We start from the raw sequence: 22,620 nt of genomic DNA, 5'->3' as shown, positions 1-22,620 counted from the left end.
AGCAGTTTTTGGCATTTTTCGTATAGTTCAGATATCCGAAATATAAATATACATTTTTCTTTATATTTATTATATACCCAAGATGAATAGATGTAACCCTAATTTTAATTTCAAAACAAACTAGCTTTCATTCCTTCATTTCAGTCGTTCCTTCCCTTCTTGCTTTGAAATCATCATCACCTTCGATTCACTCTCACCTCAATCATACGAATAATCATCTTCAGACTCTTCAATTATCTTACTTTTACCTTTATCATCCTCCATTATATATCCTCTTACCTTCTAAATCAACTTCATTTACAACTCACCTCTGCCATTAAAATGTTCATCTTCGTCGTCTGAATAGGTTTCATCTTCATCTTCTTCGTAATCATCTTCATCTTCTTCGTGTTCGATTTCGTCATTTTCGCCATTTTTGTTAAGGTTTCCGGTTCGGTGGCGGCCGTCGGCGTTGGTGGTGGTGGTGGCGGATGGGGTACTTTGTACAATTTATCTTTTAGGTTATTAGATTGGAAACCCAGATGCTTAATGCTAGTTTAGGTTGTTAACTTGTTGGATTGAAAACCCTGCTCTTGGTATTAAAACAGGTTGTGTGTTTTATTTTTATTTTTTTTCAGATTTGCTTTCGGATATCCGAACCACTATCCGATTGGGAATATCTGAAACTTCGGATATCCGGTTTTGAACACCCCTACTCTCATCTACATATTCTCTATTGCTGGTCTATCCTCTTCATCACTGGGTAACTTCTGATTAATACCCACGATCGTCAACATCCCCTCCCATGCATTAACCACTATCGTTGATTTACATTATCCGCCTAATGAAAATTGGTTTATTCGACCATCGGTTCAAATCTGGTCGCCCCTTACCCCGTCTTTTATTTATGAAACTATATCCGGGTCAACCCGTTTTCATCTTCATTACTCATACCACCACCACACAAAGATTGATTCCAGGCGTAGAACGGTTGTTACTGGTGACAGATTAATAACATACTATGATATCCTAAATATAAAAATGCATGCCTGATTTAGTTTTGATCTTAATGCTCTTGATACAAAATGTGGTTAAATGTTCATCCATTTAAACTTTAAATCAATTGTGCCATGAACACGTCGAAAGTGTTAACGGTCTTTTCTTGAAATTTTAATAGTAATGAGAAAAATAGTCAATTTGCCAAATTTTGTATCTTTTCATTATTTTCAAAAATGTCTTTGAAAACAAATTCGAAACTCAAATTACGTTAAAACTATATTATTATTATTATTATAGTTTTTTTTTTTTGATTTTGACTTTTTTTCTATTCCATTTAAAAGGAATGGAAAACAAACTATCTTTTAAGAAATGAAAAATACTAAATATGAAAAGAATTACACTTCTTTGGAATGATTTATCCATTGATGCATGGCAATTAAACATGTTTTGTTTCTTTTCTTTGGAATGATTCATTTCATTCCATCCTCCATTAATTCATATCAAACACTTAAGGTTTAAAAAATTTTTAGCTAGATAATATTGGTGTGACCATACTTGAGTAAGTAAAAGCATTCTCATTCCTTTCCTCATCTCCAAATTCAAAACTACATTATTTTCTCTCTCTTATTCAATTAAATAATATTTTTATACATTTAATTTATAATTACATTTTTCTATCTTCTTTACTCATAACCAGTATAAAAAAATATTAAAAAATTTATATAGTGCTATAGAAACTTTTCAAATATACTAAAAATTACAATGTTTTCTCTCCTCCACTCATAACACCTAAACCACCTCATATATTATATAAACCCCACCCACGTAATATATTGGATGATTTAAGAATGCTCTGAGATGCATGAATTTAGATTAATCACATAAACATCTTTTGTACTATCATGCTCAACAGTCAATCAGGAAGCATATATCAATCTTTTGCAGATAACATAAGCTTCATTTTCCAAAGAAAGCAATGAGGAGATTGATGTTGGATCCAATCCCTCCGAAATTACAACAACTGTGGGATAAGTGCGATCTCTGAGTTTTGATTATCTTAAGTCTTTCACTACAGTCGTTTTTGATTTTCGTTGCTCCTTTGCGAAAACGATCAAAAAACAACTGGATACTCGTATCATTGTGGTGTGCGTACTTGTCAGCTGATTGGGTGGCTAACTTTGCTGTTGGACTTATCTTGAATAGCCAACGGGACCCTGGTGAGAGTTCAAGCAATAAAAAAGGTAGGAGCCCTGTGGAACATGATGACCTTCTTGCCTTCTGGGCACCATTTCTTTTGGTGCACCTTGGTGGTCCGGACACCATTACAGCTCTAGCATTGGAAGATAATGAGTTGTGGCTCCGACATCTTCTTGGTCTTGTCTTGCAATGTGTAGCTGTTGTTTATGTGTTTATAATGGGCTATGGATTCCCACCGTGTTGATATTCTTGACCGGAATGATCAAATACATTGAGAGATCGCGCTCCCTTTATCTTGCAAGTCTTGATAAATTCAAATATTCAATGATTAAAGAAGCTGATCCGAACAAGAATAATGCCAAACTCAAGGCTATATACAATTGGATGAGGCGAGCCAAATTACCGGCTCAAATCATAGAGATTCCCAAGACCGCTGGAGTTGTCAAATCCAACATGAATGCTAATATACGGAACTTAACCGACTTGGACGTGGCGTGGCTTGGTTATCATTTCTTCAAAAAGTATATGGGCCTCTATGTCGATACGATTTTCAATTTCAATGAATGGAATGAGAGCCGTGATTTCTTCTTGAAACTGAGTGCGGAAAATGCATTCAGAGTGGTTGAGGTTGAGTTGAACTTCATGTATGATGTTCTCTTCACCAAGCTTCCAGTTGTGTATGGTAAGTCTGGAGCCATTTGTCGGATTTTCTCTCTAGTTGCAGTTTGTATAGCAATCATATTATTCGCATTCATAAGTAAAACCAAGTTCTGGGACACTGATGTTATGATCACATACGCGTTGCTCTTTGGTGCATTGGTTATGGATACAACTGCTCTACTCATGCTTTTGTTTTCTGATTGGACCATCATTTCTTTTCAAAAAATGCTGGATCGCGCACTTCACAACTCTCTCAAGATCAAAATCATTAGGGTTTTTCTCAGATGTCGGACCGAAAGAAAATTTCAGACCGAGACTAGTACACCGCAAGTTACAAAGTCCCTAAGGTGGTCGGAAACCATTCCATCTTACAATCTTATCTACTGTTGCTTGCACCCACGTCCAAGACTACAGGGGAAGATTTTCGACACCTTGGGGCTTACCAACTATCTTGATAGCATTGTTTATGTAAAATCCAACTCATTCTCCCCGGATCTTAAAGAGTTTGTCTTCCAAGAGCTAAAATCAAAAGCCTTATACGCAAAGGACTTGCCGAGGGCAAAGGAGATAAGTTCGGGGCGAGTTGATTGGGTGCTCAAAGCCGAAGGTTGGGACAACCACCTACTTGGATATGTTTCAGATGTTGACTTTGATCAAAGTATCATTCTATGGCATATGGCTACAGAGATATGCTACAACAGTGAACTCTAGGATGAGGTACCCATGTTGTCCGACCGTGAATACATCAAGGAAAGGGAAATCTCAAAACTATTGTCGGATTACATGTTGTACCTTCTATCCATGCAATCAATTATGATGTCCGTAGTGGCCGGTGTTAGACATTATGGTTTCTGGGTACTTGCGCAGAGATTCGGACGCAGGTTATAAAGATTGCTGACAAATATGGAGATGGATATGAAAATAAGTATGCCGAGAGAGTAATTAGGCAGAAGGGATTTGATTGGAACCAAATAAAAGTTTGCATGGGAATTCGTTATGAGTTAGCCGAACTGGATTCAGAATTATTCGCATGTTATTGTTTGGCGAACGAATTGATGAAGATGGATAATAGATGGGAGATTATAAGCAAGGTATGGGTGGAGATGTTGTGCTATGCTGCGAGTCACTCACGAGCCAACATGCAAGTAGCACAAGTGAGTAAAGGTGGTGAACTTATCACCATAGTTTGGTTGTTGATGACTCACTTTGGTTTGGGAGATCGATTCCAAAACAACAAAAATATAACACAACTCTTTTTTGGCAAGTAACTTGGAGTTTTTTTTGTGGATCTCAACCGTGTGACGGATCTTCAAGAACCCGTATAAATTTACCAGGAGTATTACCAATGGATCGTTTCCGACGACAACATCCGTCGGTAGAAATTTATAGTTATATACAATGAAATAAATTGGGATTAATGCATATGTATTTCGAATAAACTAATTCTTAACTACCTTTTGTGTTAGTTATTTAAACTATAAGTGTGGCATGTATATCATGATGTCAGCAGTTCAAACTTTATAATATAAGTAGCACGAATACCCACACTAGGCATTGATATAACTGATGAATTGCATCTAATCAAACTTGTGCGAGCACACTATTACTATTGTGCAAAATAAAATTTCTGTCTTTGGATATGAATTAACATATAGAGAGACCTAGCTAGGTGCCTACGCGATTTCCGAATTTAAATAGGTTCAATTTTAATATATATATATAACATATTTATAGCAGTATTAAATGTTGTAAAACTCTTAACATGCTTTTTCTAAATGCTTTATAATACAATGTGTATATTAAACAAAAATTCCGGATTATTGATTTCACTTAAAAACAAATAGATGGTGACATAATTGCAAACTTGCACTTTTTTCATATGAAGATTGCAAGATTTCATTTAAAAACAAATGTGTTCATGTCCGTTTGTTTACCAAATGACAAAAAAATGTGTTTCTCATAAAGTTCCCGCTGAATAGTTTGCTAAATGTTTGGTTTACTTAGAGGCCTACAAATAGATATGATTCTCCATTGATTTAATTGAATATTGTCAATAAAACGCATGTTAATTTGTAGTTTTCCGTTTATAAAAACGACTCCTCGCAGTTGATTGTGGCTCGACCGCCTCATTAATCTCGATCGTTGATGAAGTCGAATTTGTACATTGTATGAGTCTTGAACTTCAAAAACTCTGTTTTTGATTATTCATGATACCGTCATCTGTGGGGGTTTCAAGTACAAAAGGTTTGACTTTGGTCAACATGGTCTAATAATCATACCACAATTAATTAGAATAAATAATAACAACTAATATTAATATTCACTAAGTAGAAAAACCTATAATATCCACAAAGAAACGATTATATCATCAGTTCATCACCATGATGATATTAATTATTAAGTTCCTCATGTGCAACATTCTCCAAATAAACAACAAAATCTCTATTCTTCAAATCTAAACCCTTGTATATACCCCACCATGTGTTATTTTAATCTCACCTCCAAGCATTATACCAAAGTCCAATTTTATTCAATTTTGAAAATTTTATTTAAATACCAATTTAAACCATTTTTTGAAAACCCGAATCAAATCAAACACTTTAAAATCTGGCTTTTCAAAATAAAAAAACAAGGAATCAATTAACCAAGTAGGTTAGAAATAGAAAACGGCTAGGAATCCAACCATGTGCTTGTAAGAATGTTTATGGTTAACCGTCTAAATGTTTTCGTATTCTTGGTTTGAAATTACGCGCATATCACTGCACCCGATTCGATGCGATTACGTGATGTGCCTATTCTGAATTTTGCGCCTAGATGCATGCATGCAACATGAACACTCACTAGTACATAACATGGGTAATTTGGCCTAAAGGCGTGGGTAGATTGGCTTAAAAATGAGCCCTAGAACTGCACCATATGGCCTCGCTTTTATGGTAATTGGAACCACAGCTTCTATATTCCAGCACTAACTGCAACCATAGGAGTCGTTGAACGACCACCGGCAATGGAAACAAACCTCTACCAGAGACGTTGTCCAACAACCGCCGGCAACGGAAAACTCCAAAATACTGAGACGAAAGGCATCCGGCAATACGTAACCATAACCACATGTAACAAAGCAGGTGTAACATGTACACAAAATGAAGAAAATAGTTCACATCATTACAAGTTAAACTTCAATTCAATCAGAGATGATAATAATACACCATAGCTAGCGCTACCAATGAAGCATAAAATAAAATTGCAAATAAAAAATGTAATTACTAGCGGATATGATAACAATTTATATAAATAATGAAATTTCTCAAAAAAGAAGATTGAATATCATTAATGTAAGAGCAGATCACACACCACACCCTGACTCATACCAGTCCGTAACATGGATAGTGTGACACGAACAAATACCTTTCGGCTAGCAGCATCCATATATTGTCTAGAACACCAGGCATCGTCCAATGAATCTAACACACGACATGACTCCAGCAAGACATTATCCAAACCAAGACCCTATGTGAGGCACAACGTCGGTGAAACCGTGAAAGCAAAACACCAAAATAGAGTAAGAACAATGAACACATTAAATTCTATTGCAGATCACTTTATCATTATTAATATCATTCAACAACTAGGTTTATCACTAGTAGAAAAATGAACTTTTGACGCAGTTGGGTTTTTTCTTTTGACGCGGTGCTATCCAAAAACCGCGTCTAAAAATGTCTTTCTCAATAAGCTCATAAATCAGGTGCCAACAAATTGCTTTTAAAGGTATATAACCGCGTCTAAAGATTCAGATTACAACATTAGCAGCGGTTTTAAGAAACCGCGTCTATAACCATGGTTACTTATTCCTTATTCACTCCATCACCTAACCAATTCCATCAGTTTTCTTTTATCATCTTCCCACTCAAGTATGTCTATAACCTTAATCCTCTCCAAAAACCCACCATATCAGCTCCATTCTCTAATTAGGAGCAACTTTGGAGCGATTTTGAAGAGCATCCGGTTGTTTCCCTCCCCTAAAAGGTAACTTCGTTGGTTATTGACCGATTTCGGATTAACCTAATTTTGTTTTTATTCGCCCAAATCGGTTTTAGGGTTTTCTATTTTGCCCAAAATTATTTTATGTAATCAGTATTGAATTTGAAAGTTCATTCTAGTTCTCGATTTTGTTTCATGCTTCTATTTGTCTTTGCCAATCGTGTTCAAGTTTTTGTTCGTAGTTAGGGTTTAGTTTTTGTTCAGAATCTAATCGATGTAGTTCTAAAGGCTTTATCTCAGTGCCTCGGTTGTGGTTTCCATCTCGACTGCTATAAACGGAAAAGTTGCAAGGCTCGGGCTGTTTATGGGTTTGTATCTCAGGTAAAGAAATCATCCCTATTTGTGGTTTTTTCTTAAGTTTTTGGTATGATTTTAATAACTAAGCCGTTAATTTCTGGAGTATACGATTTTTAGGAGAATTTTGATTGATTTTAAGGTTTTTATAAGTTATAAATCACATATTTTCTAACTCAAATCAGTTGTTTGAGAACAGTAACAATGGACAAAAGTAAGCTAGGAGATTTGGCGTCTCGAATGACAACATGATCGATCATCTTCAAATTCAATGCATCTTCTTCGTTTGTAACTTGATTGTTTCATTTAGAACATGCTATCTTCAGTTTTCATATGTTTTTTATGCATTGATTATATGATTTTCGATATGTTAATTTGGTGATGATCATCATTGCAGCCTAAAGATATATAATACGCTTGTGGAGAGATGCTTTACGGATTGTGTGGACATTCGGACACAAAACATTATTTGCAGAGAAGTTTTTGAAGCATTCGATGCGGGCCGAAATGATATTTTCTGAACTCAACCAAGGTGCTGCAACTCCAGACTAATAACAATGATAATCCATGGTTAGTTTAATGGAATTTTGGTTTAGCTTTCTAGATAAGTAAATCATTATTGAAGGTTTAAGCTCGATGGGTATGCAATATAGACTAAATGGTCATGCTTTGTCTAACTTTGTTGGCTAATAATGTTGGTTATTCTGCCTTGTGGTCAGTAGACAACAGCAAAGAGCTGTACCATTTACAGTAAAAGCTCTCATCACATAATGTAACTTGTGTCTATTGTTGGAAATTCGTTTGGACACTTTACCATTGACAAAGAGTTTGAATATTTTAAACATATATTTTTCGTGAGAGAGTATATAATAGGTATTGAAAACAATAAAACTGCATTTTGAATTATTAAATAGATTATTTTTTCAAGTTTATGCTATTCATTAGAGCGTATTGTCAAATATTGATATTTTGTTGATTGGTTTCGTTTGTTTTGTTTTTTGTTTTTCAGGCATTAGTTTCAGGTCATCTTCGCTAAGGGTTTTGTTTGCTTCTTTTATAGGTAAATCTTGGTTAAATATATTGTCTGTCTTAAGATTTACTTTTCTCTGTGTAGTAGTTGTACCGTTTATTCATAATATAGTCTGTTGATTTATATTTGTAGGCAAAAAGTGCGAAAGCAAGATTAGTTCACTAGCGAACAAACACTCACCCGGACGGCACTTCGGATATAGGGCTTTGAATCAGTAATTTGCCGTTTCGTTTTATATATAGTTTAATAGATTTAGTACAGTTTGTAATAGGTTTTATTTGGTAGAATACTGTATTTGGATGAGCTTGTATTGTAAAAATTCTAGATTTACTGCATTTTGGTTTATTTTATGGTTTTTGGGGATTTGGATTGTTAAAATTCTGCATTAAAATAGATTTGGTTGGTTAAATCTAAATTTGGCGCTAAATTGCAATTTTTATCTTTTTTAATGTTGTATGTGCTTTTGATGCGGTTTCTAGATCGCGTCTAAAGATGATTAATAGGAAATGTTTCACCCTTTTTTGAGGCGTTTTAGTGAGCTTTTGCCACGGTTTCCAAAACCGCGTCTAAAAACAAACTAGCTTTTGACGCCCTATTTTTTGCCGCGGTCTAAAACCGCGTCTAAAAAGCATTTTCACCCCGTCTAAAAAGCATTTTTCTACTAGTGTATATTTATAAATAGCAGGTTTGTATTTATTAATAGTACTTTCAAAACACACAATACTCGTTCTAACGTTGAATGGTGGTCAAAAGGTAACCGTCATTCTCTGGCGTATTTAACGGCGTTGTTCATCTTAGTTGTCACATGCCCGAAAGCTCTTCCAGTGATGTCTTCGATGCTGATTCTGATACCCAGAAGTATCCGTTTCAGCCAAAGGCGTTGTGCTTGTTGTTCACCACGTCGCAATATTTAGATATTTATAACACGTTGTTTACATATATATGACCAATATGGGAAAATAAGTATTTTGGAACTGTATTTTAGTTACAAAAGTAATGTGACCCCCTTTCCCCTCCAAACTTTCCCATATTGATCACGTAGAACCAATTTTGACCCGTTACTTAATCAGTTTAACCCGCCTATTTTATAACGTATACAACTCAGATTGACCACAATAATATCACTTCAAAATGCTGAAAAGGTTCCAAACTCGAAATAAAGCAGTTCAAGTAAGAAGAATTACGGAATTATATATTATTTTGAAATTTTCAATTTTCGTAACTAAATGCACAATATATACCTAGAATTAGATCCATAAACTAATAAAAATATTAACACAACAAATTTAGAACTTATTGCATTTCGTTCGCCAACAATTATCAACTTTTATGTTCGTGAACAATCGTTCATTTAATTCGTTTAGGTTTGTTCATTTACGTATGTTAGTTTACGTTTGTTCGCTTACGTCTGTTAATATATTTATTTAAATTCTTAAGCCCATTACAACTTTAGTCTGGTTTTAAGAACCTTTTTTGGCCAGCACATTGCTGTTCACATCTACTTTTAATTGGATTTAGCTCGGTTATGTCAGTTCATTTACGTTTGTGAGCTGTTTGTTTATACCATTACGAACAAACACGCGCACGAACAAGAAATTCTCGTAGGTTTAATTGCTTGTGTTCAATGGTATGTTAGGTTAAAGTTAAACGAACAAACGCAAACACCTTCATTTGTGTTTGTGAAATGTTCGTTGATGCTCATTTATGTTAGTTCGTTTATGCTGTTAACGAACAAACACAGACACATTCGTTTAATTAACAAACAAAATGAACAAGAAAACCAGTTCGCTTAATGGCTTGTGTTCGATTGTTTGTTTGTGTTAGAGAATATTGTAGAAGAATATATTATTAGAGTTTTAGTATAATAGTGTTACTATAATTAAGAGATTGTATTTGATTATGTTTCCTTGTATTAATCTCATTGTAACCCTATATATAGTTGATCAATAATACATTACACCTGACGGGGTTTTCATTATTATACATGGTATCAACGCCTTAAGGTTCTGACCTGTTTCATTCTTTTGTTCTTATTCTCGTCCTGCCCCGGGGACGTTACACTATGTATATATTACTTTATTGCTGCCGTTCTCTCAAATCTACATGCCCACAGGCCAACGTAAACCCATAGCAAGTTCTTTCTTTTATTTTCCTCTGTTTTGGTCCTGGTCAACCACGGTTTTGAGTTTCTTTGTCAATTTTGTTTTAGCGCTTCGGTAATTGTCTTTGGTTTTCGATTATTTTCTCTATGTTCTTTTCTTTTAGTAAAAAAAAAAAAATCTTTTACGTAATTTGATTTAAAATTTCTTTTGAGTTTCTTTCTTTTTTCCTTCTTTTTCTATCCATATTTTTCTAACGATTTAAAACTTTTATTTATTTTTTATTTAGTTTTAGTTTGTTTCTTTAAATTATTTTTTTATTTTCTTTTTTAGTTTTATTCTTCGGAATATATAATTTTTTTTTTTTGCCGTCAAGTCGTTGCTTCGGCCGACTCAATCATAGCTCATGCCACCGCAGTCGAAGCTCATATCATCATGCTAAGCCTCCTGACCACGGCCATGTCACCAATGATCTTCTTAGATCCTAAAACTGATCGAGTTCCTACTCTACGTGACAGTCGATCGTGTATCTTCACAAGCTTTGCGTTCCAGTCTGAGCGTCCGATTTCCTACCGCTCTGACTGCGGGGTAATGTTAGAGAATATTGTAGAAGAATATATTATTAGAGTTTTAGTATAATAGTGTTACTATAATTAAGAGATTGTATTTGATTATGTTTCCTTGTATTAATCTCATTGTAACCCTATATATAGTTGATCAATAATACATTACACCTGACGGGTTTTCATTATTCTACAGTTTGGTTAAAGTTAACTGAACAAATATGAACACAAACACCTCTATTCATGTTTGTTTGGTTAACTGTAGGCGATACGGGTTTAGAAGCGGTTGGGTCATGGTGCCCCTTACTAGAAGAACTCCGGGTCTTTCTGGCTGACCCGTTTGATCAGGAGGAAGTTGCAGGCGTTACCGAATCAGGTCTCATCTCGGTGTCTCAGGGTTGCCCGAAACTGCATTACATCCTTTACTTTTTCCATCAAATGACAAACGCTGCTGTTGCAACCGTGGTTCAAAACTGCCCAGGTTTCACCCACTTCCGCCTCTGCATAATGAACCTTGGTCAACCCGATTACCTGACAAACGAGCCCATGGATGAGGCTTTTGGTGCTGTGGTCAGGACCTGCCCGAACCTTCAAAGGCTCGCTGTTTCCGGCCTTTTGACTGATTTGACCTTCGAGTATATTGGAAAATACGCAAAAAATCTGGAAATCTTGTCTGTTGCTTTTGCAGGAAGTAGTGAGTTGGGGTTGAAGTATGTGCTCGGGGGCTGCCCGAGACTGAGAAAGTTAGAGATACGAGACTGCCCGTTTAAAAACGCTGCTTTGCTGTCGGGTTTGACCAAATACGAGTCAATGAGGTCGCTTTGGATGTCGGCTTGTAACTTGACCATGAACGGGTGTCGGGTGTTGGCTAAAGAGATGCCGAGGTTGAATGTTGAAGTTATGAAGGATGAAGACAGTGAAGACAGCCAGGCCCATAAAGTGTACATCTACCGAACCGTGGCTGGACGGCGAAGGGATGCGCCACCGTTTGTGTTGACCCTTTGAGTTCAACAAAACTGACATGCTTGAACAACTTGTATTTTGTTAAAATAATGTTCTTACATTGTAACTTTTAATTAAATTTGTTCCCACCGTTGAGGTATACATAGGTCTAATGTTCTCGGTTTGGTCAAAAGTTTGACCATGCGGGTGTGAGTCGGCTCGATGATGTTGATTTGGGATAGTCGTGTTTTTTTTTTCTTTTTCGGTTCATTTGGACAAATTTAGCATCTTGTTGTGTAGTTAAACTTTGATACTCAAGTGTAGTAAAAGTTTGAATTGTTTTGTTGTGAATCCGGGTGATTTATACAATACATGTTGAATCTAATAACTTTGTAAGTTGATACATCACATCTGCACTTTTACAGTTAAAACAGCTCAACTTTGCTAATTGTCCCTTATTATCACTGAACTTCTGTTGACCACGTTGACTTAGTCAATTTTGACTTTATTTAACAATTCTCCACCTATAGTCACAATTGACTTTAACCAACTCCTAAAGTATCAACACAATGACATTACTCAAGTTTTGGACCTGGTAGAGCTTTTTGTAAACATGTCTTCCATGCTGATCTGGATATCTAGAAATATTTGACTATCTGAACCTATAGCAGTTATTATTCATTTCAATAAAGTTTACAATATATAGAGAGATAAACGAGATCGTGAACTCGATACACAAACCCTAAATAAAATAGCTTCCAATATTATCACCTTTCATACACGCATAATACTGTAAGTTTTTTTTAATCTTGCACAATTAATTTACTTTTGGATGTCGCACTACTGGTTGACCACAAATGACCAATGAAGTTTGGTGTTAATTGTTCATCTATTTTTGTTTCAACGGCTAGTTTTGAATTTAATTATTAACTTAATATTTTTGTGGTTGACCTTTAATAATGAGATATGTCAACTCATTCGACATATCATACTCAGAGATCATTAAAGTTATATATACAGACTTAACAATCACAATATAACAATTAGTTTCAAGTTCTTACACACATCGATATTAAATACACAAATTACATAGATAATGATGTACGTGAACAACAATCCAAACGTACAACTTATGAATATAGTACGACTTTGGTATCGTTATACTTATTCTTTTTATTTATTATTTTATTTTTGGCATAATTAACAAATAAACCATTAGAGCTTATGATGAATGTATTGTCTCATAACGCATCAACTCTGGTAATTTTCTTACTATCAGGTGGTCGTCGATACTCCTTTTTTCATCCAGATTCCTTGCTCGTTGCAAGGAAAAAGCGTCAGCCTCGGGCATCTAACTTTCTCTAAGGATATCAGTTTCGGGAACAGTGTTTGCAACTCTCTCCATTCCATGTTCAGTTCCTCCAAGTACTTTAATCGCAATATCTCAACATTCCATGTTTCTTTGAGTACATTAGGTAAATCATTCCAGTTTATAGTGTCGTCATATTGACCGAGGTCCGAGAATTTTCCACCACGAATGTATAGTTTCTTTAACCCCGTAAATTTGTTTGCTGTTACCCAGTTTGGTGCATCACGGTGTGGGAAACACTTAAGGTCCAGTTTTTCTAGTCGTGAGCCCAATGAGGAAGTGTTGAAAGCATCCATTCTTCTCATAGACCCTTCTACCCATTTTTTCTTCTGTACAAGTCTCTTAAATTTTGATGCAAGACTCATCTTCTTCTTTCCAGCATCTTCTTTTGACGTGTTTGTTTGGGGTTTGGGCTTGTCGCCATCATCTTGTTTTGACGTGCTCATTTGGGGCTTGGGCTCATCGCCAACATCTTGCTTTGGCATGCTCGTTTGTGGCTTGGGCTTGTCGGCAACATCTTGTTTTGACATGCTCGTTTGGAGCTTAGGCTTGTCGCCAGCTTCTTGTTTTAATGCGCTCGTTTGGGGCTTGGGCTTGGGCTTGCTGCCAGCATCTTCTTTTAACGTGCTCGTTTGGGGCTTGGGCTTGTCGCCAACATCTTGTTTTGACGTGCTCGCTTGGAGTTTGGGCTTGTCGCCAACATCATGTTTTGGCGTGCTCACTTGGAGCTTGGGCTTGTCGCCAGCATCTTGTATTAACGTGTTTGTTTGGGGCTTGGGCTCATCGCCAGCACCTTGTTTTGACGTGTTTGTTTGGGGCTTGGGCTCATCGCCAGCACCTTGTTTTGGCGTGTTCTTCGGGGGCTTGGACTCATCGCCACCCCACAAGATTGTTAGCTTACAAAGCGCTTCAAGTTTACTAAGGCTTCAAGATCTGATTCTTGAGTGAATTTTTTTATATTTGTACGCATGCTAAGCTTTCTCAAGTGTTCTAGTTTCTTTAAATCCTGGAGGGTACATATGCCTTTCTCTGAAGATTCAACAACTATAAACCCTTTAAGGACTTGAAGGGATTCAAGAAATGAAATCTATTTTGGTATATTCTTTAGCAAGTAACAGTCAGACATATCCAGATGTGTTAAACACTTGAGTGAACCAATGGTTTCTGGAATTGTCTCAAGATCGTGACAAGCTCTAAGGTCAAGAATAACAAGGCTTTTGAGTTTTGAGATAGAATCTGGAAGCTTGGGAATGCTTGAAACTCCTTTAAGGCAAAAGATCCTCACATGGTTCATTTGGTCCAAGCTCTTTTCAAATTCGAACTCCCGATCAATCTCAATATGGTAAGCAGCCGAGCTATGCCACCTTCCAAAGAAGAGAATGTTAATGTTTTTCATCCGTAAAAACCATTCTGTCTTAAACTCGAGATTAACGTCGTTAACGTTAAACAACATATGAAGGTTCTCCCAAGGAATACCTTTTGATAGCCCACTACCCACCAAACACACCTTATGAGACTTTGTGGTAATCTTCCTTTTAAGGTAAAGATAGTGTTTTTTATCTTTATCAATCCACTTTCCGTCACGTTTAATGGGATGTGTGCTGAGGTCTTGGGGAAGGGCAGCGAATTGACATGGGTTCCCATAAGAATCAACGAACTCAATTGGTTCTGATATCAGTTCCCCTTTTCCATTGAAGAAATCAAAAAACTCTCTTGGTTCACCAAGGGGATGGACATTTGGCAAATCTTCTGGGCTTTCTATCTCATCAAATTTTCCCAATTTTTTTGGATTACCGTACTTATCAAAATCAAAGAAGTTTACCTTGTCAGCAATCATAACCAATGCAGCACGAACCATGGGGTTCATTTTACAAGTGGGAACATAACGGCCATAACTTCTAGACACAGGCTCAATGAAATCATTGTCCACAAGCTCTTCGAAGAATCTATTGGCATACCCCTCAGCATATTCCTGAGAGACAGGAATAAGCCCTTCTCCGATCCACCAGTAAATCATTGACCTTCTACTTATGACAGTGTTTTCCGGAAACACCGAAAAACAAAGCAAACAAAGCTTTAACTCACGTCTGAGTTTGTTAAAACGCAGATGTATAGCATTACAAATTGGACTTTCATTGAAGTGTTTGTCATGTAATCGAGGCATTTTTTTTCTGTAACCAAATGGGAATGTTGTCTCTCTTTTCAGCATCAGATTGCTGGTTTTTTTGTTTGTCGTTTTCATCATATGACATGTACCTTGCTGGAATCTGAAGCTTTAACTTGGTAACTGTTTTCTTAAGATCTTTGAGTTCCTTTAGGTCACCCTTCTCTTTATTGGCTATTTCAGCCTCATCCCGAATCTTTTTCCCGTGTTCATTAAGTTTAGGACAAATTCTCTTAACAGTTTTTAGTTCTTGATCTATCAAGTTTTGTAGATGCGTTCGATCCTCGTTACTGGCTGTCTCACCTGAGGGAGTCTTCTTTTCTGGTTCTGAGTTAGTGGAGGCATTTTGGGCACTTTCTTTTGTGTCTGGCTTAGTGCCACCATCGGTAGTTGGAGGAGGATCAGTTTGATCAACAGAGTTAGGATCTTGATTGGAGTTTGGAACCTTAGTGGCGGAAGTTTTAGGTGACTCATCAGTGTTGGCTTGCTTGTTGGCATCTGAGTTAGTGATCTGAGAGGTAGAAGATTCATCAGTTGGCATAAGATTCTCATGCTTGTCGGTTTGTTGGTCAGTGTTGGAAGTGTTGGTACTTTGATCTGTGACTTGCTTAGTGTCACTGTCGGCAGTTGGTTGATTAGTTTGATCAACAGTGTTAGAATCTTGATTCGAGGTTGCAACGGTAGTGGTGGAGCTTTTAGGTGAGTCATGATCAGTGGCAGTGGCGTTGGCTTGGTTGTTGGTATTTGAATCTGGTATTTGATTCCCATGGTGGTCATCCTTGTTGGTGTCTAGCTCATTGGAGGCAGTTTTGGTACTATCATCTGTGACTGTCTTATCGTCCCTATCATCTGTCGGAGGATTAGTTTGCTCAACCGAGTTAGCATCTTGGTTGGAGGTTGGAACCGAAGTGGTGGAACTTTTCTGTGATTCATGATTGCCTTGCTTATTGGAACTATCTGAATCCGGGATCTGGGTGGTGGGTGCATTTTGAGATTCATGGTTGGAGATCGCTGTAGCCTGCTTACCGGCATCCGAATCATTGGTAGATATTTCAGGGGCCTGATTGGTAGAGTTTTCGGAGGTGGTGGTTGTTTGGACAACAGGTGGTGATGAATTGTTTTCATTACTAGAGGTACCGGAAGCTTTTGCCGAGTCATTGGTTGTGGCTTCAAACTTAGGTGTAGAAGTATTGTCATTTGTGTTTGCATCTGAAGTGGTTGTTTGATGGGGTTCCTGGGCAACTGTTTCCTTTGGTGATGATGATTTGTCGGCCGCTATAAGATCGTCCTTTTTGATATCTTGATTGTCGATGGTAGTGCTAGCAGTTTGTGCCATATTGCTGAAAAAGAACACATTACATATGCTGTAAAATTTATTCACATCCAACGTTTTCTACAATTTACATTCTTATTTTATCTTCCCCTAGTTTGCATTAACGTAGTGAGTAATATGTTGCAATGTTTTGTTTTGTTTTATTTTTTATTTATTGTTTAGGACATTCTATAAATATTATATACATTTCTATGTTACTAAATTCTCTCCTACCTAAGCTCACATCCAAATCAAGCACATGGGATAAAGTTCACATTGCAATACTCGTATTCCAAGTGATTGTCCAATTTTGGCAGAAAATCTCATAACAACCTTGCTACATAGTTACGGGTTGTTTGATAGCCTCTTAATATCCATTAAGATCTACCTCTTAATGGTTCACAACCTCTTAATGGTTAAAAGGTAGCCTTAAGTCTAAATGGTTAAGAGGTAACCATTAAGAGGTAGTCTCTTAACCATTCAGACTTAAGGTTACCTCTTAATCATTGAGAGACTATGACCAGTCTCTTAATGACCATATAAGAAACAAACTGATGCAATGCCGATCGATCATCTTAATGACGAAGTGAGATCTTAGAATATAGTTACTCCAAGTGCATAGACACAAATATTATTGTCACTTTTTTCTCAAATAATATATGTGCATTCTTTCTATGTCATCATGTCGTCTAATTTCAAATGCAATTTAATATTCTTCACGCATTAAGGTACCCTAATAGCAGAGCATGTAAGTTTCGTGTTTGGTAATTCGATCACTTGGATAGCTTTTGAAATCGTGTATGAATTCACCTTCAAATTAAAGTATTTCGTGTATGCACGAAATCAATACTCAGATAAGACCAAAAGTTTTACAAAGAACAAGAATTAATTTTTTGTGAAATTTGACATGTTGAATTTAGACCAGAAGATTCCTTTATATAGGGGTTAACCATTGAAACATTTAAGACGACACTTAATAGGCGGTTATAACCAATTTACAGTTAACAATCGCTATGAATGATGGTAACTTTGTTGCTACCAAAGCACATTGATCCGCCACTGCATCTCTGTTTCTACAGAATCATAGTTGTAATTACTAGACTAAGTTGCTACCAACATACCTTTAGTAATATTTGTGTTGTTACCGGTCAGTAGCAATTTTGCTTCTAATTTCCGGTCACTTTTAAAGACTAGTTTTCATGCAACTCTTAATCATTCATGGCAATCCAGTGTGTTTCCCGATGAAATACCTTCAAGGCAGGTATTAACCGAGGTGGGGACACTTCCCTATGGATGGCCTCTTGATCTCCCTAACCGCGGTGTCCCCTCGAAACCCCATGGCACGGAAGTCATTAAGGTTTTGTAGTACCGAAGCCATAATGGTGAAGGAGTGTGTACTAAACACCTCCTAACTCGTATCAATATTTATTTATGATCTCTCGTTTGATGTACAATTGAACCTCTATTACAAAAGTAGCTTGATGACACTAAAATCACTAACAAAGTCCAAGGCTTTTGTGTATACTTTAAATGGCTTACTTACGGTGTTATCAACATCGATTCCTTCGTTAGATAGTTATTAGCTAATTAAAGTTATTTGGAAACGATTTTCACTCTCCTAAGCCTCATTCTTTCCAAATTGCTTGGTCAAGGTGTAGCATTAGCTGAATAACCCTCGATGAATCATCGATAATAGTTTATCAATTCGTTAAACGTCTTGACCCATGTAAACTTGGTCCGTGCATTCGTTTACCTTAGCCATAATTATCGCCAATCTTCATCATTATGTATACTTGGTTATCTTACAATACCTGGAAGAGATGTATGAAGTGTGATTCATACTACTTTAATGTTTTGTCTATACATGACTATTTCAATTAAGTACACTACCACTTACTTCTCTAAAAAGATGCGAAAGAGCTTGTTCATGACCGTATGAAATTTACATGGGGTTAATTTGGTTAAGTAAAACAACATAATATATGATACCATAAGAACCATATATTATAACCAACGTCGTTTCAGGGTCAACATCCTTATGTTATATGACTTGTTAGTAACCCATATGTACGTTTATCTTGGATAAACATCTTTCCTTATCAAGTGGATCAAACAAGTTAGCGACAAAGAGACGTCAATACTTCTTATTCGTTGCTATCTTTTACTGTCCGTTAGTCTATAAACAACTTAAGGACCCATATATATTTCTTTGAAATATTATTGGTGCACCAAAAGGGGCTTTAGAAGGCCATATGCATCCTTTAGTAAGACATTGAATTTTTTTTCTCAACTCTCCCAACTCCAAACATTACATTAGAATATGGGATTTTTTCAATGGGTTTGAACTCGGTCGTAATTCAATCTCATGATCTACATCCCGCTTAGGTGGTTTCTTCTTAGGAAGCACTTTTGGCATCGAACCCTTGAATGTATTAGTGACTTTCTTGATCGTTGTTGGTACCTTCAACAAATTATAGTCCTTCAAATGGCGTATGGGTACCTTCGTCCAGAAATCATTCTCTTCTTAGTAAACTATCTCTTGAGACCTTATAATGGCATACAAGTTAGTCTAATACAAGCATTCTCGTCTTGATGAGGAACATCGCACATGAAGGAACATATAATTTTATATGTATGTCTAATACTTTTGTGTTACCGAGTTGGTAAATAATGTAAATAGCCTTCTCTAAATTAGGCATGGTTTTCTTCCACCTTTCTCATGACTAATCTTTTGATCTCTTGAATTCATCGACACAATTTTGCTAAACTTTGATCATATCTTTTACTTTAGCATTAGTAGAAAGATTTTCGATTTCAAGTCATTTTAGTTTGTTCTTCTCCCATACTTAAGAGTCATAAAGTAAGTAAAAGAGAGTATTTTGGTCTATAAAACCCATATCTCAAGGATAAGTGTCATAAGTTCTATAATAAACTCCTCAACAGTCATAGAATGCTTGAGTTTCGTAAGTCACCAATTGGATTGATCGCATTCTCTATATTAAGTGTTTTCTTTCTATCAATTTATCTAACTAAATCACCAGAGTATTAACATTAACAGATGATCCATGTATCGACGTTAACATTGTACGTTAAGACATGGTATCCTTCAAGTATACCTATTGGCCCTTTTGATTTGAATCACATACACTATAAGGTTTAGCAATTATAGGTATTGCTACATTTCCTTTAAAATAGTGTTGTTTAGGGACTTTGCCTCGTAGATTTTGTTTTGCACATTGTGAGCTCTTTTGAAGTCACCGCTTATATTCACATCCTTCAACTCTAAGTCTTCTAGTTGTTGGTGTGAGTCTTGGATTGTGCCTTCATCAATGTCGTGGGTGTCTCCACATCTACAACCATTTTGTCCATGTTGGCCAATGTTTCCTTGTGCATGCCTATATTCTTCCTAGCCCCTTAACTTGTGATGCTACACTTATGCAACAATTTTTTCAGACTTAGTCTCAATTTCCTTTCATCTGATACCACTTGTCATAAGGTTATCTATATAAGTTCGACACGCGACACTTCACTTCAGCCGAGTCAACCTACTTTTATCTTTGTGAAGTTTCAAATCACTAAAGAGGAACACAAGACTAAGTGAAAGGGGAACACTATTAAAGACAATTATACAAGTTTCTTTCAAGTTGGTTTATCCTTGGTCTATTTATATAAATCTTCTACCAAATCAACATTAGGATCTATTTACATCATGTCTCTAGAACATTCTAGTATTTTCATTGTTTCTAAGATCTTCGATGGACCTTCCATGATGTTTTCCATCTCTTATGGTGTTGATATTTTAAGATTGATGTGAACTTCTTCAGAATCTTGAGCATAACGTCAGTAAAAGTCATGGCCGGCTCTTGGGGTGTGCAAAGCGGACGACCGGCCGGGGCACGTTTTCTTTGGGGGCACAAAATTTTTAAAAATTCCCGATGTTATATATGTAGAATACCCAATGTTTATAATCATTATTTTTATATTACTCAAACACCTTTTAGACCCCATTTTTTTGGATTAACCAAAGACTTATAGGCCCACTAAATTTGAAAAGTGCCAAGTACTTTTAATTAATCAATATAAGTTAAATAAACAGAAGAAACGAATAGGCACGATAATAGCAAAATTGACTTCGAAGACTAGCAGCCACATCGACTTCGAATACCAGCAGTCACTGTAGCATCTGAAGATATGAGGTTTTCAAAATTATAGTTATTGAAATCCTATTTTCGACCCAAAATACCTCAAGAAAGCCTTAGCGGGTTGGCGATGAAAGTTATCAAGAACGGAACATTAGAGAGCATAAACAGCGAAGAGTTAATTCACCAATTTGCTATAAAAAATGTTATGAGAGTTTCACAAATCCTCAATTGGCTATTAATCTATTAAGTGTGTCAAAAACTCATTATAATATCATGATTTTCTAATTTTTATGTTAATCGCTATAATTTTAATCGGCGTATAAAAATGTGTTTACACTATTTAGTATGTTAAGGTTTAAGGGGCATATTTTTTTTCGGCTCGGGCGAGGCACGTGAAATTAGTCATGGAACGGGTTAGACGTATTTTTAATTCTTGCAGCTAGAAGAAGTTTAAACTAGTCATGTTTTATTTTGTTTTTAGGAGTAGAGGAGCGGGTCAAAATCGAGGGCTTTGTTAATTCACTAGTTTTTAGGAGTCTTTTACGTGCAAGATGTGCATGGTCAGATAGTATTCAAGCAGGGTTAGGATTCTTATTTTTGCATCGTTCTTTGTTTGTTGTATTTCCAATTCCAATTTAATCAAAAGAGTCCCATATTTTTTATAATCAGTCTGTGTGCTTTAATTTGTGAGTGTTCAATCTGCAGGCTGAAGGGGCGTGAGTCGATTTTGATCACGGGTTGAAGTATCACAACTTCAGCCTCGAGTTATCTTCACCGGGTTGTTCTTGTGATAGAGGTATACTAACAAGAGGTGAAGAAAGGGATGGCAGAAGGAACCAAGCAGGTGGCTTTTGATTCTGCTTTATTGGCAAGTGAAAGGAAACCTGAAAACCAGTAGCTTTGTTTCTTAGTGGAAAAAGTCTATCGGAACAAGTTTAATCGAAAAAGGGAAGAAGCTGTGCAAAACTAGAGAAGAATGGTGATTGTACCGACAAAAGAAGGAGGTTCGATGTCATATCAGTAACCCCAACCAACTATCTGGTATGGGTGGTCAAAGTTAAGTTGATTATGGATGCGCTTGACATATATATTGAAGGCAAACGAACCAAGGGAATTAGGCGTTGCACCAGATACAAAGAAATCAAGGAAAGCCCTTACTTTCGTGCAAAATATACTTGAAGAAATGGTGTTACAAATGGCGGTGTAGGGGTATGGTACTAAACCCGGTTTTACGACCCTAAATTTATTATGTTTGGCTTATTTTATTATATGGACTAATACAATGTTATTGGGCTGAGGGGGTTTTGTGGAGGTAACCCTAACTGGGCTAGGCCCATTAGGGTACCATGATGGTGGCCATGAGGCTCTCTATATAAGGAGGTCTCCACCTCCTTATCAGAGGGTCATGCTCAATAAGAGCCACCACCACTTTTTTGTGTCTGTAAACAAGAGATCTTTAAGATTTCTTAGCAGTCGCCTCCACACCCCCGAAAAACCATTGCAGGTCTCAAGCAACCGGAGAAGAAGATCAAGACGTGGTTCGTTCATCTCGAAAATCCGTGGAAACATCGTCATGGATCAGGTCAGATTCATTTCATGCTTCGACATTGGCGCCATCCGTGGGACGGCAACGAACTACCCTTCGATCTTCATCTCGGCTGTCAGATCTCTCCCAGAAAAAACCCAGATCTGGAAGTTTACAGAAAAAGGCTTCAAGGCTTGTTCTATTAAAGCTCAAAAAGATCCATAGATCTAAAAGAGGCTTCCAGATCTGTGCGAAAAGAAACTGCCTGACTCGAATGATCAAGTCTCCGGATCTGTGATGGTTTTAA

At 36.6% G+C, this 22,620-nt stretch overlaps 1 protein-coding gene, 1 long non-coding RNA gene and 1 pseudogene across 2 annotated transcripts; all 3 read left to right on the top strand.

Annotated features, from left to right (window-relative positions):
* The first annotated feature begins 2,499 nt into the window (after positions 1–2,499).
* LOC143553285 (uncharacterized) lies at positions 2,500–3,546 on the top strand. The gene has a single exon (XM_077043307.1). It carries the CDS (start codon positions 2,500–2,502, stop codon positions 3,544–3,546), a length of 1,047 nt encoding a protein of 348 aa, XP_076899422.1.
* A 3,350-nt stretch (positions 3,547–6,896) lies between these two features.
* Positions 6,897–8,232, top strand: LOC143553272 (uncharacterized). The gene is made up of 3 exons (XR_013138805.1): positions 6,897–7,194; positions 7,367–7,737; positions 8,177–8,232. It is a non-coding gene; the product is annotated as an uncharacterized LOC143553272 (long non-coding RNA).
* A 2,870-nt stretch (positions 8,233–11,102) lies between these two features.
* On the top strand, positions 11,103–12,114 carry LOC143553284 (transport inhibitor response 1-like protein Os04g0395600 pseudogene; annotated as a pseudogene).
* The last annotated feature ends 10,506 nt before the right edge of the window (positions 12,115–22,620 follow it).

Source organism: Bidens hawaiensis, unplaced genomic scaffold (assembly GCF_021521415.1).
Source record: "Bidens hawaiensis isolate Kalapana, Puna unplaced genomic scaffold, B.hawaiensis_p1.1 tig00017162_1, whole genome shotgun sequence".
NCBI lineage: Eukaryota > Viridiplantae > Streptophyta > Magnoliopsida > Asterales > Asteraceae > Bidens > Bidens hawaiensis.
This window is presented reverse-complemented; position numbering and strand designations above follow the sequence as displayed.